This window comes from Canis lupus, chromosome 10, assembly GCF_048164855.1.
Source record: "Canis lupus baileyi chromosome 10, mCanLup2.hap1, whole genome shotgun sequence".
NCBI classification, from domain to species: Eukaryota; Metazoa; Chordata; class Mammalia; order Carnivora; family Canidae; genus Canis; species Canis lupus.
In genome coordinates this window covers 27,557,431-27,573,499 of record NC_132847.1, presented here as the reverse complement: position 1 = coordinate 27,573,499, position 16,069 = coordinate 27,557,431, and the positions used below count along the sequence as shown (strand labels likewise).

The following is a 16,069-nucleotide window of genomic DNA, read 5'->3' as shown; positions in this document are numbered from 1 at the left end:
AGTGATCCTGGACAATGAAAAGTTTCTTAGGCATGGTAAAGAGACAACAGTCAAGGCTTCATAGCCCATCTTTCTTGAATATAACCTATCCTTTCCAAGAAAAAGTGATGCCAAGAAATTGTCTACAAAATACAAACATTTGGTAAGTTGCATTATATACCACTTATCCCCTATTACTACCAATAAGACTCAAGAACATGCAGTAATTATGTTCCTATAGGGTTAAATGAATGCATCAATATTTAAGTAATTAGTGGCGCCACATCATCTAAATACTATCAATCTAAACTCAACCACTCAAATTAAAGCTTTGAGCTAAATTTGCTCTGTATTTGTTTCCTAGGCCTATTACTACAGATCATATTATAACTATGTATTTATCTGCAGAGTCCTACCTGTGTAACAAGAGGCTCCAACAGTCTTTCAACTGCCAGAGTTCGGATCTCTAGACTTTTGGGGTCCCATTTGAAGTTTATGTTGCCTGTGTGGACAGAAGTCATTTCTGAAAAAGAAACAAAAAGGACAAAGTTAGGCAAACATCAAACACAAACATGAAGTATATAACAAATCTCCTACTTTTATAAAGGACTTTTATATCAGCACAGCTACATTCTAGATGGGGAAAAATTTCTTACAGAGCCTGCACTAGAGAACCCAGTAACTTAATCTCTTACACTTTCAGATGTCAAGCTTATAAACAGTAGAAGTACTATAAGAGGCACTCCCTTTGGGCTTCTCTGGCACCAAGACACTTCTACTTTCAGTTTTTCAACACCAACTTAGACGTAGGATGAAAAGCTAAAGTGAATGAAGGCCTGATTCTGGTTTATCTTACTCCACAACATTTGTATCACAGTATTACCTAAAAGGCATAACTCCTTCATTTTTGGATAGGTTCTTGGAGAATAGCTTGTCTTACTCTATTAAAACATAATGCAGAAGTCTGCTGCCCTCTGCACCTACAGCTATTATCATTCATAGTGAGAAGAAATTTCAAGTCACACTTAGTCAAGTATCAATGTAGACTTCCATTAGACAGAGGCTTTACGACTAAGAGAAAAGACTCAACAAAAATACCAGTTAGTGTTCGCTTCTAAAAGTTAGTGACTAGGGATCCCTGGGTGGCGCAGCGGTTTAGCGCCTGCCTTTGACCCAGGGCGCGATCCTGGAGACCCGGGATCAAATCCCACGTCGGGCTCCCGGTGCATGGAGCCTGCTTCTCCCTCTGCCTATGTCTCTGCCTCTCTCTCTCACTGTGTGCCTATCATAAATAAATAAAAATTAAAAAAAATAAAGTAAAAATAAAAATAAAAAAATAAAAGTTAGTGACTGAAAGAAAGGGAAAAAAAAAAAGACACGAGAGGTACATAACGGAAGTAAACACTAACTATAAACTTTCTAGACAACCAATTTGGTAGATATTTAAAACTTTAAAAGAATGTGTTCTTGGGTAGCCCTGATGGCGCAGCGGTTTAGCGCCGCCTGCAGCCAGGGGTGTGATCCTGGAGACCCAGGATCGAGTCCCAAATCGGGCTTCCTGCGTGGAGGCTGCTTCTCCCTCTGCCTGTGTCTCTGCCTCTCTCGCTCTCTCTGAATGAATAAATAAATAAATAAATCTTAAAAAAAAGAATGTGTTCTTGGGGCACCTGGGTGGCTCAGTGGTTGAGCATCTGCCTTTATCTCAGGTTGTGTGATGTAGGGATCCTGGGATGAGTCCTTCATAGGGCTCCCCAAGGGAGCCTGCTTCTCCCTTTGCCTATGTCTCGGCCTCTCTGTGTCGCTCATGAATAAATAAATAAAATCTTAAAAAAAAAAAAAAGGTTTTATGACCCAGAAATTCTACTTTTAGATTTTATTCTAAAGGAAAAACCAGGGCACCTGGGTGGCTCAGTAGTTAAGCATATGCCTTTGGCTCAGGTCGTGATCCTGGGGTCCTGGAATCGAGCCCTACATCGGATGGTCCCCACATGGAGCCTGCTTCTCCCTCTGCCTATGTCTCTGCCTCTCTCTGTGTCTCTCATGAATAAATAAAATCTTTAAAAAATAAATAAAGGAAAAACCAAGGTGCATGTAAAAACTTGGATATAATGATGTTCACAACAGCAGCACATATAATCATTAAAAATTATAAACTACCTCAATTTCAGAGAACACTGAATAAATAAATCATATAACTTACCACACAACCCTGTGCCACTCTTAAAAAACAATGTTTACAAAATTTAGGAAAAACAAAAACAAAAAAGAAAACAGTGTTCTCACTGCCCAGGTCTTTATTTCTATTAAATACCATTTCCTGTTAAAGGGAACCAGGGCTCCTCCAAAAAAGAGGGAGGGAGTTTCTTTCAGGTCTAAGCTGTTCTATTCTGCAGAAAGTAAAGAAGGGTACAAAGACTAACCTATCAAAACAGAGAGGAACCAAAGGCTCCACTGGCCAATAAGACAAATTGAGTATAAAAAGCATGACTACAACTGCCTGATTGACAGGTAGGCAGGCAGGTAGGTACATAGGAAATTATCCTGTAACCACAGAGATTCTCAAAAGAAATAGGCAATTTCTTTACCATGAATGTAAAACAGAATTAGAAAATGATAGGGCAAAAAAAAAAAAGAAAGAAAGAAAGAAAATTATAGGGCAGCCCCTGTGGCGCAGTGGTTTAGCTCCGCCTGCAGCCTAGGGCGTGATCCTGGAGACCCTGGATCGAGTCCCACGTCGGGCTCTCTGCATGGTGCCTGCTTCTCCCTCTGCCTGTGTCTCTGCCTCTCTGTGTGTGTCTCTATGAATAAATAAATAAATAAATCTTTAAAAAATAAAAAATAAATAAAAAAGGTTTCCTGAAAAGAAAGAAGAGAAGAGAAAGAAAAGAGAAGAGAAAGAAAAGGAGAAGAGAAGAGAAAAGAGAGAAGAGAGAAGAGAAGAGAGAAAAGAAAAGAAAAGAAAAGAAAAGAAAAGAAAAGAAAAGAAAAGAAAAGAAAAGAAAAGAAAAGAAAAGAAAAGAAAAGAAAAGAAAAGAAAAGAAAAGAAAAGAAAAGAAAAGAAAAGAAAAGAAAAGAAAAGAAAAGAAAAGAAAAGAAAAGGATAATTTGGGCAGCCCGGGTGGCTCAGCGGTCTAGCGCCGCCTTCAGCCCAAGGCGTGATCCTGGAGACGCCGGATGCAGTCCCACATCGGGCTCCCTGCATGGAGCCTGCTTCTCCCTCTGCCTGTGTCTCTGCCTCTCTCTCTCTCCTCTCTGTGTATTCTCATGAATAAATAAATAAAATCTTTAAAAAAAGAAAAGAAAAGAAAAGAAAAGAAAAGAAAAGAAAAGAAAAGAAAAGAAAAGAAAAGAAAAGAAAAGAAAAGAAGAAAGAAAACGATCATTTTGTAAACCCCAGGGTAGTAACTGATTCAGGCAATGATTATCAGTGGATGTTATTAACACCCTTAGTGAAAGGCTACTGGGAAACAGAATACTTGTAAGGTATCAAAGTATCACTTGACAAGTTACTTATTAATTAACTGGACCAAGACTTATTTTTATAAATTTGTGATCTAATGGCCACCCTCTTAAACAGATAACTAAACTTAGTATCACTAATAATGAAACACCTGGTATTATTATATGCCTCCTGATATAAAGAATGTATTATCTATTAAGTACTCTTGATGAAAAAAAAAGCTTTAAATGTTTTTTAAGTCTCAGTGTTACTGTAAAATGAGTAGCTGTGCAACAGCAAAAATAAATGTTTAACCAGAGTCTACTGAAGCTTCTATATAGGGATTCAAAACCTTTTTCAATACCATGGATCCTTTTGGCAGTCTAGTGAAGCCTAAAGACCAAAGGTTTTGTCCAATAAAAATACAGTGTAAACCACCTATGTAATTTTTTTTTAAGATTTTATTTATTTATTCATGACAGACACAGAGGGGGGCTAGGCAAAGACACAGGGAGAGGGAGAAGCAGGCTCCATGCAAGGAGCCCGACGTGGGACTGGATCCCGGGTCTGTCTCCAGGATCACACCCTGGGCCGAAATCAGGCACTAAACCTCTGAGCCACCAGGGCTGCCCCACCTATGTAATTTTCAATTTTTTAGTAGTGATATTAAAAAGAAATGGGGGACACTTGGGTGGCTCAGCAATTAAGCGTCTGCCTTCAGCTCAGGGCATGATCCAGGGATCAAGTCCCACATCCAGCTCCCTGCATGGAGCCTGCTTCTCCCTCTCCCTGTGTCTCTGCCTCTCTCTGTGTCTCTCATGAATAAATAAAATCATTTTAAAAAATAAAAAGAAATGACTGAACATAATACATTCAAAAAATCGTTACAGCATATATACAGTATTTTTTACATTATTAAAGATATTATACATAAATACTAAGTGTCCAAATCTGGAATTTGCTTTACACTCATGGCACATTTAAAGTCAAAGAAGCCACATTTCACCTGTTTAAGAGCCAACCTAGTGGCTTCTGTACTTCGATAGGGCAGCTATAAGACCCTTTCTCAAAACATTTTTCAAATGCATAAAACACAAACCAAAAGATTACAAAGGAAAGACATTTAATGAAATAGTTATCGAGATACTTTACAAATGGATGATACAGTAATTATATGTGCTTCTATATTAATATTAAATAAGACTTAGCAAGAAGTCTGACAACTACTTCAAAGTAATAATGAACCCACATATTTTTTTCGACGTAATATTATAATTATTGCAGATATGAAAAACTGAGATTCCTACTGGTGAAAAAGTTACAGGTTCAACTGTAGTTTGTAGAAATGCTAAATTCCTTAATAGTGAAAACAAAGACAAAATTTTTCAAATTCAAATTCACTGCAAAAAACCTAACCTAGACTCAATTTCAAGCTTATAGGGGATACAGAAACATATTATGTGGGGGATCCGTGGGTGGCTCAGCGGTTTAGTGCCTGCCTTTGGCCCAGGGCGTGATCCTGGAGTCGCGGGATGGAGTCCCACATCAGGCTCCTCGCATGGAGCCTGCTTCTCCCTCTTCCTGTGTCTCTGCCTCTCTATGTCTATCATAAATAAACAAATCTTTAAAAAAAAAAAAAAGAAAAGAAAAGAAACATATTATGTAACATCATGGGAAAACACATCCAGAATGTAGAATACTTTAGAAGACAAGAGGGCCTCAATTCTTCAGAAAGTCAGTATTTTGGGGGAGAGAGTAGGTAAGAAGGCTATTCTAGACAGAAAGATTCAAGAGACCTAAGAAATCTCATGCACTACTAGTATCTTGTTTAGACAATAGTTTGAAACAAGCAACTATGATATTTATAAGGAAACTGGTGTTTAATACTTATTAAATAGTAGATGTTATCACAGAATTACTGTTCAATTTCATAGGTGATGATGACATTGTGGCTATATAGAAAAATGACTACTTCTAGGAAATGCATGCTGAAACATTTAGGGGTTAAATGTTAAGACGTCTGCAACTTTCAAACAATTCAGCAAAAGTTAAAATATGTACATACAGAGATGAAGGAACCATGAAAAAAAAAATACTCATAACTATTAAATCTAGTAGAGGATGGGGCCCCTGGGTTGGCTCAGTTGGTTAAGAGTCTTCCTTAGGCTCAGGTCATGATCCTGGGGTCCTGGGATCTGGCTCCCTGCTTGGCTGTCAGTCTGTTTCTCCCTCTCCTCTACCCCTCCTCCCCACTCGTGCTTGCTCTCTCTCTCAAATACATACAATCTTAAAAAAAAAAAAAAATCAATCTAGGTAGTGAACATGTGGATGGCTGTTCTTAGATTTATTCTTTTAGCTTCTTTGTATACCTGAAATTTCTCATCTAAAAATATGACAAAGATGTTATAGAAGTTTATGAGAAAAAGCTCAAAATAGGGGTGCCTGAGTGGCTCAGCTGGTTAAGCATTTGCCTTCGGCTCAGGTCATGATCCCAGAGTCCTGGGATGGAGCCCTGCATTGGGGTTCCTGCTCAGTGGAAGTCTGCTTCTCCCTCCACTCCTCTCTGCTTGTGCTCTTTCATGCTCTGTCTCTTAAATAAATAAAACCTTAAAAAAAAATGCTCAAAGTATATACTATTAAAGATGGTAAAGAGTTTCAAAACAATATGAAGTATCACCGCAGAGAGAACTAAAGATATCTAGATGTATAAACCAAAATATTAACAACAGTTTTATCTTTTTAAAGATTTCGTTCATTTATTCATGGAGCGGGGGGGGGGGGGGGGGGGGGACAGAGACACAGACAGAGGGAGAAGCAGGCTCCCTGCGGGGAACATGATGTGGGACTCCAACCAGGACCCCGGGATCAGGCCCTGATCCCAAGGCAGGGGCTCAAAGGCTGAGCCACACAGGCATGCCCGATAGTTTTATCTCAAGACTGAGAATTATGGGTAGTTTTAATATTCTTTTTATTTAACTGTATTTTTTATATAAAATCATACAGGCATTTAGAATTAATTACTTTTGTAATTTAAAAAGCTGAATCAGGGATCCCTGTGTGGTTTAGTGCCTGCCTTCAGCCCAGGGCATGATCCTGGAGTCCTGGGATTGAGTCCCAGGTTGGGCTCCCTGCATGGAGCCTGCTTCTCCCTAAGCCTGTGACTCTGCCCCTCTCTCTGTGTGTCTCTCATGAATAAATAAATAAAATCTTTAAAATAAAAAATAAATAAATAAATTTTTAAAGCTGAATCATTTTTTTTTTAAAGCTGAATCATTTTATAATCTTCACATTTTTATTTTAGGAGGACAATACAATCAAAAGGCATGTTTGAGCATCACTTAACCATGTGAACTTCCTTTCTCTTTTGTAAAATAAGACAATCATTACCTAAAGAGGGCTTTCATGAAGATTAAATTAGATTATGATCCACTCAATGAGAACCCAGGCTAATAAGAAAAAGGAGAAGTTCTCCCACACAACAGAAAACTAATAAATGCAGAAGAATAATGTTTAACAAAATCACCATTTAAAAACCATCATAGGGATCCCTGGGTGGCGCAGCGGTTTGGCGCCTGCCTTTGGCCCAGGGCGCGATCCTGGAGACCGGGATCAAATCCCACGTCGGGCTCCCGGTGCATGGAGCCTGCTTCTCCCTCTGCCTATGTCTCTGCCTCTCTCTCTCTCTCTCTGTGACTATCATAAATAAATAAAAAATTAAAAAAAAAAAACCATCATAATAGGGGATCCCTGGGTGGCGCAGTGGTTTAGCGCCTGCCTTTGGCCCGGGGCACGATCCTGGAGACCCGGGATCCTCGGGCTCCCGGTGCATGGAGCCTGCTTCTCCCTCTGCCTGTGTCTCTGCCTCTGTGTGTGTGTGTGTGACTATCATAAATAAATAAAAATTAAAAAAATAACAAAATAAAAAATAAAAAAATAAAAGCCATCATAATATAATTGATACAGGCAAAAATCGAATGTTAAACCAAGTGGTTGCCAAGTTTATAAAGAAACTGATTGTTTACATATTCACATGGTAATTCCCAACAGATTATTTTCTGATCACAGAAAGGGGGTGGGTTATAACTTTAAAGTGAAAAAACCTGGCAGACACTACCTTAACCAAGTGATCAAAATGAACATCCCAAATAATAGGACAAATTAACATCATATAGTTCCTGATATGACGAACTAAGAAGGATATAACATCACTTTGATATTTCCTACCAAAACTACATAGCCTCAATCTTGTCATGAGGAAATACCAAACTCAAAGTGAAGCATAGTCTACAAAATAAATGGCTATAGTCTTCAAAGATGTCAAGATCAGAAAAAACAAAGATAGACTGAGAATTTCTTCCAGACTAAAGGAGCCTAAAGAGATATGACAACTGAATGCAGAATGCTGTAATCCTGGACTGAAATTGTACTTGAAGGGGGGAGGGGGGGGGAACTGAGACAAACCATAAAAATCTAAGTAGATTCTAAATTAGACAATAGTGTTGTATCAAATTTGCATGTCTTCATTCTACTGTAGTTATGTCCTTGTTGCATGTAATGGACATGATGTCTGCAACTTGCTCTCATATGGTTTTAAAAAATATAATACACTAAATATGTTCCATATACAGAAAGGAATGGAAAGTGGAAAAGAGAATGGAAAGAAGAAAAAAGGGAGGGAGGGCGAAGAAGAGGCACAAGGAAAGGGGGAAATGGAGAGGAGCTGTAAACAGAGTGAGGGGTAGAAGGAGAAGGGAGCAAGAGTAAAGACAGCAGGGAAGGATAAGGCGCACCTGGGTGGCTCAGTGGTTGACCATCTGTCTTCTGCTCAGGTCAAGATCCTGGAGTCCTGAGATTAAGTCCGCATCGGGCTCCCAGGAGGGAGATCCTGCTTCTCCCTCTGCCTGTCTCTGCCTCTCTGTGTCCCTCATGAATAAATAAAATATTTACCAAAGAGGGGAAGGGAGGGAGGAAGGGAGGGGAAGCGGGGGCAGGGAAGGGAAAGGGGGGAAGCAGAAGGGAAGGGAAGGGAGAAGGGGAAGGGAAGGGGAAGGGAAGGGGAAGGGAAGGGGAAGGGAAGGGGAAGGGAAGGGGAAGGAAGGGGATGAAGGTGAGAGGAGAAAAAAGAGCCAAGAGAGAAAAGTAGGAAGGGAGAGGAGGAGGAGGAAGGAGAGAGGAAGAAAGAAGGGTGTCTAGAGCTGTGGCTAGTGTAGCTGAAGGATTGATTTAATTTTATTTCATTTTAATTAATGTTAAATAGCCACTAGTGACTACCTTATCAGAGAACACAGTTCTAGACCCTACAGAAAGCAACATCAACACCTAAATGGAAAAAAAAAAAAAAAAAACACCTAAATGACAACCAGTATAGAACGGTACATGTCTGTGACTAGCCCACTTGATAACTTTAATATAAAAAATGAAAAAATAAATAAATAAATAAAAAATAAAAAATGTCTTCTCCCACAAATGCATGCTTGAGGCACAAATAGACCCTTTAGATACTTTTTAAAACATTAGTGCAGGCATCATCTAACATTTCATAGATTAAGCATTAAAACATCCTACAATCACTAGGGATGGGATGCCAAAAGAAATTTAGATTTGCTTAATCTGGTAACACAGAATGCCAGTTTCCAGGAAATTTGTTTCATTCCAAGTGGGTAAATTTCCTCTCTACACTTACATTATGTCAGGCCTACACTTTGGTTTTTAAAGGTTGTTTGTCCATGCAACTGATCAGCCCAAGTCAGTAAACCTTAGGAGATGGAGTGCTCTAGTTTGCTAAAGGGCTGACAACAGCTAAAGCAAATGTCATCAAATGTCACAGATAAGACATTTCAGAAAGAATGATTTGCCCCAGGGACCCTGCATTGCACAACCATTGCAGCAACACAAAACAGAAAACCTTTCAAGGGTAGTAGAGGGAAGGTGCAAAGAGGTAAGTGAAGCCACTTGCAGAAAGACGTGGTCATACCTGTGTTTTAATTATTAAGCAAATACAACAATGAAACAATTCAGTTTCCCAAAGAAATAAACTCTTTTTTTTTTTTTTTTTTTTTTTTTTTTTGGAAAAAAAAATTTTTTTTCTTGAAAAGAAGAGTTAGCTCAACCTCTGCCTGAGGAAAAAAAAAATCACTAGGTCTGAGAACTTGGTAACTTTGGAAAAGCAGCAAATCAAGGTCCAAACGGCACAAATGCATTCCTAATGCCTTTTTTTTTTTTTTAAGATTTATTTATCTGAGAAAGAAACAGAACACAAGCAGAAGGGAGAGGTAAGCATGGAGCCTGACACAGGGATCGATCTCATGACTCTGAGATCATGACATGAGCTGAAATCCAGAGTCGGACATAACCAACTGAGCCACCCAGGCATCGCTTTTCCTAGTGCTTTAGAATCCACAACTCAGGCCAACTTTTACTTCATGAGCAAAAGTGGGGACAAAGGTGAAAATCCTGAGCTGAGAAACAAGGTCTCGGGCCACCAGGGAAGACACAGAAAAGAAGGAAAGCTGTTTGGGAGATACCACAAAGAGGGAGGAAGCTGCCCAAAGTAGGCCTGTGAAGACTGGGTAGGCCAAGTCAGAAAAAGAAAAGGCTTCTCTGAAACTTGGAGGAAAAACTAGCTTTTTGACCTAAAGAAGAAGAGTACCCTGAAGATTTGTACACTTGCTGATAACAACACTGTCCCCCCACCCCTCAAAAAAAGGGTCTTTTGTTTTTCTTATTTTGATATTTAGGGATAAAAATTACTCCATTCTCTTAACTTGAAAAAAAGGCAAAGCATTAAGAACAGTAAGAAATTGCAAATGATACCTAATCACTCAGGGAGGCCACCAGGAGAAGCCAGGACAGGTGAGTGAAGAAAGCATGTGGCCAGCTGCCCATTAGCTCCAGGCGGGCACTCTATTATGCAGATGAAGGGTTGGCAGATCATTTTTTAAGAGACCCAGAGACACAGAATTTTATGTGAATCTCCTTGTTCCAAAATATCTCACTGTGTAAAGCAAACAAAAACATCTGAGTGCTAGGTTTGCCCAGCTAGTCAAGACTTTGTAACTTAAAAAAAAAAAAAAAAAAAAGACTTTGTAACTAAGAACGAGTTCTCCCCTGAGGTCCCTTCCAGTTCTATATTCCAGAACTCTACAATCCTGTTAAGTAATATCTCTGAGGAGGTCTTCAGCGTCCCCATAAAAATTCACCAGACTCAGGCTGCTGCTGCTAAGTGTTAAGGCAAAAGACTCAATCACTCACTCACATTGAAACACTTGAAATATACTGACATTTGAAAATTGAGAACCCATTCAGTATGTTTTCAAGTCTTTCAATAACCAAGATGGAAGCAGAGTGACTGCCTTGTGGAGCACCTTTAATCAAAGGCCCTGCCAAGAGTGACGCCAACATTATTAAACTATACAACAGAGCCAATTTATGCTTTTGGTGACCCCAACCCAAAAAGGATTTCAGAAAGTAGAAGTAGAGCATTTAAAATCTAATGAGAGGGATCCCTGGGTGGCTCAGCGGTTTGGTGCCTGCCTTCATCCCAGGGTGTAATCCTGGAGACCCGGGATCAAGCACCGCACTGGGCTCCATGCATGGAGCCTGCTTCTCTCTCTGCCTCTCTCTCTCTCTTGAATAGATAAATATTTTAAAAATAAAAATTTTAAAATACAGTAAATAAAATCTAATGAGAGTATGTTCTCTGGAAAGAACATACCTTCTGGTACCAGCTTTGTCACTAACTTACCCTCTGACCTTAAGACAAGTCACATGACCTTTCTGGATCCTCAGTTTTCTCGTCTATAAACAGCAAAGGGTTGAATTCTAGGCTCCAAGTCCTTCCAGGATTGAAATTCTAGTATTCCTTTCATTTACGTCACCTCTCAGTAACTTCTGAATTATTTTATTAAATTTAATTAATTTCTCCCAGGTTTAGCCTATGGTCTTCCTAGCTGTATTTTAAGTTTAAGGATAGTACCTATGTTTATGCTTCCTTATATCACTTAAGTTGCTGGCAAGCTGCTTTATGCAGAGCATAGTATTAGCTGAACTGAATTTATGCAAACTGATTTTAAAATATTTACAAGTCGGGATCCCTGGGTGGCGCAGCAGTTTGGCGCCTGCCTTTGGCCCAGGGCGCAATCCTGGAGACCCGGGATCGAATCCCACGTCGGGCTCCCGGTGCATGGAGCCTGCTTCTCCCTCTGCCTGTGTCTCTGCCTCTCTCTCTCTCTCTGTGAGACTATCATAAATAAATAAAAATTTAAAAAAAATAAAATAAAATAAAATAAAATATTTACAAGTCTACCAGGAGAAAGCTCCTGCCTTAATCTTAGTCATATCTTTGCTTCTTTACAATTAATAGTATTGTTTAGAGTACCTAAACAAATAAGTTTTAAACTCTTGGCAGTTTCTAGTTTTCCAATCAACTTACAGAGTACTTCTTCATAAGATCTATTGCAAAACCTACTAGAGCTAGCCAACCTTAATGTAGTACAGAAACCTTAAGGTTTATCTAGGAGGGATCATGCTTAGCGGAACCAAGTAAGAAGTTAAACTGTAGTTATTCAGTCTTCATTACCGTATTTATAAATAGCAATCCTGGCTATTACGCAAAAGTTCACTATACATTCAGAAAGGGGCAGGGATGTAGGCGTTTGACTAGCAATCTCTAGGATAGAAAGAGAAATGGAAAAGCAACAAGCAGAAAATAAAAGCATAGTTCTATCAGAACCAGGAGGCTGATTGTTGGCAAACTGCCTCATTTCTGCAAAGAGCTTACATACCTTCTCTAAAGACATTAAATGTTCATTTACAACAGAATAGCCACATCATTCTTAAATCCCGTCTGCTCCAAAGCTATAGAATATCCTTACTTTGCTACTTGAAGCCATTTTTTCTAACATCAAGGTTAAGTTAATGCAATGTAAAGATGGTTCATTTAAATGCAAATCAGGAAATTTTAAAATTAAAAGTACCTACAGTAACGTTAACTGTCACACTGCACAAGATAAAGGATTATGGATTACTCCACTGCAGCAACAAGGATGCCAGGCTGCATCTGCATTAAACAGAGTTAATACAGCTGTTGGAATCTCAACTCCCAAATCTCCCAGTAACTATCAAAACAAAAACAAAGACGGTTATAAGGTAACCCTTATAATTAAGATTCACTCTGACACATGCCTATTTTACTAAATTCCCTACAACCAAGCCTGTCACTTTCTTCTAAAATGTAAACAGGTTGGTGATACAGGCAGAGGGAGGAAAGAAGGGTAAGATAAGAGGTATAAAACACAGATGGCTCATGTAAACAAAAAGAAAACTTGTTTTTTTTTTTTCCCTCCACAATGTGGTCACTTTCTAAACCCAAGTACAATATCATCATCAAAAAAGACAAAAATGGAACGCCTGAGTGGCTCGGTGGTTGAGCGTCTGCCTTCAGCTCAGGGAACGATACCAGAGTCCTTGGGATCAAGTCCCATATCGGGCTCCCTGCATAGAGCCTGCCTCTCTCGGTGTCTCTCATGAAAAAGTAAATAAAATATAAAAAAAAAAAAAAAAAAAAAAAAAGCTTAACCTTGATCTAAATGGAGAGCCAAAATCAGAGTAAAAAGTTTCTTATCTAAGGCAGAGTAACTAACTGGATTCCATAAACCATGATTTCTTTTTTTTTTTTTTTTTTTTTTGAATGATAGTCACACAGAGAAAGAGAGAGAGGCAGAGACATAGGCAGAGGGAGAAGCAGGCTCCATGCACCGGGAGCCCGACGTGGGATTCGATCCCGGGTCTCCAGGATCTCGCCCTGGGCAAAAGGCAGGCACTAAACCGCTGCGCCACCCAGGGATCCCAGTTATCACTTTAAATTTTGTTCCTTTTCTTGTTTTCTTGAGAGCACCAAAGACAAGGAGACAAGACAAAAGAAAGAAAAAAAAAAAGACAAAAGACCTAAATGAAAAACTGTCATGCCACATGCATCAGAAGATATGATGATTACCAAAAGCGCTAAGCAAAGGACAAAAGGTAAACCTAAAAAAAAAAAAAATTCGGGGATCCCTGGGTGGCTCAGTGGTTTGGCGCCTGCCTTTGGCCCAGGGCGTGATCTTGGAGTCCCGGGATCGGGTCCCGCATCGGGCTCCCTGCATGGAGCCTGCTTCTCCCTCTGTCTGTGTCTCTGCCTCTCTGTGTCTCTCATGAATAAATAAAATATTTAAAAAAAAAAAAAAACTCAATCAACCATTTAGCCACTCCCTCAGCAACTATTTGAGCCCCTTCTCCCTATAAGCATTATTCCAGCCGGCAGGGAACTAAAAAAATCTGCCTTCAAGAAACACTAAGACTATACTAGGCTAGGAAGAAGACCATATACTAGGATAGGAAGAAAATTAAAGGGGATAATGATAATAGGGTTAGGTAGGGTCTTTCAAGGGCCTTTCTGACATTTGAACTGTAACCTGAAAGTCAAGGAAGACTGAGCAAGTGAGTATCTGAGAGAACACTGCAGGCTGAGGTACCATAGACAAAGCAGCAGATCCCAGGACTTACAGAAAGAGAAGGCCCAAGTGGCCAGCGCATGGAGCAAGAAGACATAAGAGATGAAGGGAAAGAAAAAACAAAAGCTCCAGAGCTGCCTGAAGTGACTATTTACAATATGAACCAGATATCTATATTCCTTTACTTAGCTTCCACCCCATATGACTGAGGCCATTAACAATGGAAGAGTGTTCCAGAGAAAGCTGCACTAAGTCATGGTAACAACTGATTATGGATGCGCAGTAAGTCCCTATGTCCCTAAGAAGCTGGATGACTAGTCAAAAAAGCAAGGAAGATTGAAACCGGCATCAGAACTGAAGGCACAAGAGAAAAGAGACAAAGGGAAAGGCGGTTTTTGTTTTAGAGGAATGGGACTAAAAGGCAAAGAAACTTTTCACAACTGAGAAGCAGCCCACAGGGAAAAAAATTATATTTTTCTTAGAAACTCAGGGGAAAAGATCCCTGAACTTGGAATGAGATTAGAAAATTACCCAGATTGGGATGCCTGGATGGCTCAGCAGTTGAGCGTTTGGATCCCGGGGTCCTAGAAAGGAGCCTCGGGGATCCCTGGGTGGCACAGCGGTTTGGCGCCTGCCTTTGGCCCAGGGCGCGATCCTGGAGACCCGGGATCGAGTCCCACGTCGGGATCCAGGTGCATGGAGCCTACTTCTCCCTCTGCCTGTGTCTCTGCCTCTCTCTCTCTCTGTGTGTGACTATCATAAATAAATAAAAAAAAAAAATTTAAAAAAAAAAAAAAAAAGAAAGGAGCCTCACTTTTAGAGACAGTGCCCTGTCTCTCATAAATAAATAATTTTTAAAAAGGGGGGGGGGTTAACTAGACTGAGGAAGAAAATAAAGAATTGCCTCTAAAACTTGTAACATACTTTTTTTTTTTTTTTTTAAAGATTTGAGTGAGAGAGAGAACCCACAGAGAAGCTGGTAGGGGTAAAAACTCCCCGCTGAGCAGGGAGTCCACCTCGGGGCTCTGGTAGGGGCTCCGGTATCGATGGGGGAACACAGGGTTAGCTGAGGACAAGGCATGAGCTTGGGGCAGCACATTGATTGACAAGTCCTTGAAACAGGCAGAGGGCCACTCCTCTACAGACTCAGCTGCCTTGATGTTCATACTTTCCTAAGGGCACAAGGCAATCTTAGCCCAACTCCCAAGAGCCTGTAAGTCTACTTTAACACATAAAAACTCCTTTAGAAATTTTCTTTAAGGACGCATGGGTGGCTCAGTGGTTGAGTATCAGCCTTTGGCTCAGGGCATGATCCCTGTGTCCCGGGATCAAGTCTCACATCAGGCTCCTTGTGGAGAGCCTGCTTCTCCCTCTGCCTGTGTCTCTGCCTCTCTTTCTGTGTCTCTTATAAAGAAATAAACTCGAAATAAAATCGAAAGAAAGAAAGAAAAGAAAGAAAAGAAAAGAAAAGAAAAGAAAAGAGAAAAGAAAAGAAAATTTCCTTTATCTCTAAACCCCCAGGATACGCGTTGGCGATCACCCCCCAAGCACATGGCCCACAGATACACATCTGAAGGGTCTCATGACTCAGGTTTTATTACACAGTAATAAGTGAGCTTTTCACAATAGCAGCTAGCCCCCTCAAGGTCCTGGAAACCTTGCTTCCAAAATTCTTTAGAGAGTACTGCTATCCCCAACCCGTCCCAATTCCCAGGTACATAATTAGCCACCCCTCACAGGCCCGGGGCAGCCGTTCCTCCTGCCCACAGGTCCTGTCCCCTGGCTTTAATAAAACCACCATTTCACACCAAAGATGTCTCAATAATTCTTTCTTGGTTGTCACCTCTGGACCTCACCCCTCCAAACCTCACCTATATTCCAAAACTTCATCAGTATCATGATCTGAGCCAAAGGTAGATGCTTAACCAACTGAGCCACCCAAGTGCCCCGTAATATAGATTTTTGATGACCTATTTTGTCATTCATTGACTTACCAATTATCACATCCTGGGATCCTGGTAGGTGCAAGGGACACAAAAGACTCATCAGAAATGCTTATCAGATCATCATAGCAATTAATTAAGAACTGTGGGGGCTAGAGGTAAATCTCTGCAAGATGGGGCACTTTGGTTTAAACATTGAGTTAAAAGCAATCAAGGGG

General features: G+C 40.1%; 1 protein-coding gene across 6 annotated transcripts in view; it reads right to left on the bottom strand.

Moving 5' to 3' along the window:
* Positions 1 to 16,069, bottom strand: part of CTNNA1 (catenin alpha 1) — a 184,932-nt gene that overhangs the window by 150,279 nt on the left and 18,584 nt on the right. For 2 of the 6 annotated variants that reach the window (XM_072841227.1, XM_072841222.1), the window contains exon 2: positions 396 to 502. The exons of 1 other annotated variant lie outside the window; for it this stretch is intronic. In XM_072841227.1, coding sequence (XP_072697328.1) covers positions 396 to 500 — 105 coding nt within the window. In that variant the 5' untranslated portion in view covers positions 501 to 502. Of the gene's footprint in view, positions 1 to 395; positions 503 to 8,208; positions 8,337 to 10,231; positions 10,408 to 12,397; positions 12,476 to 16,069 lie in introns of those variants that run through there. 3 more of the 6 variants (XM_072841225.1, XM_072841224.1, XM_072841221.1) reach the window with 3 other exon arrangements.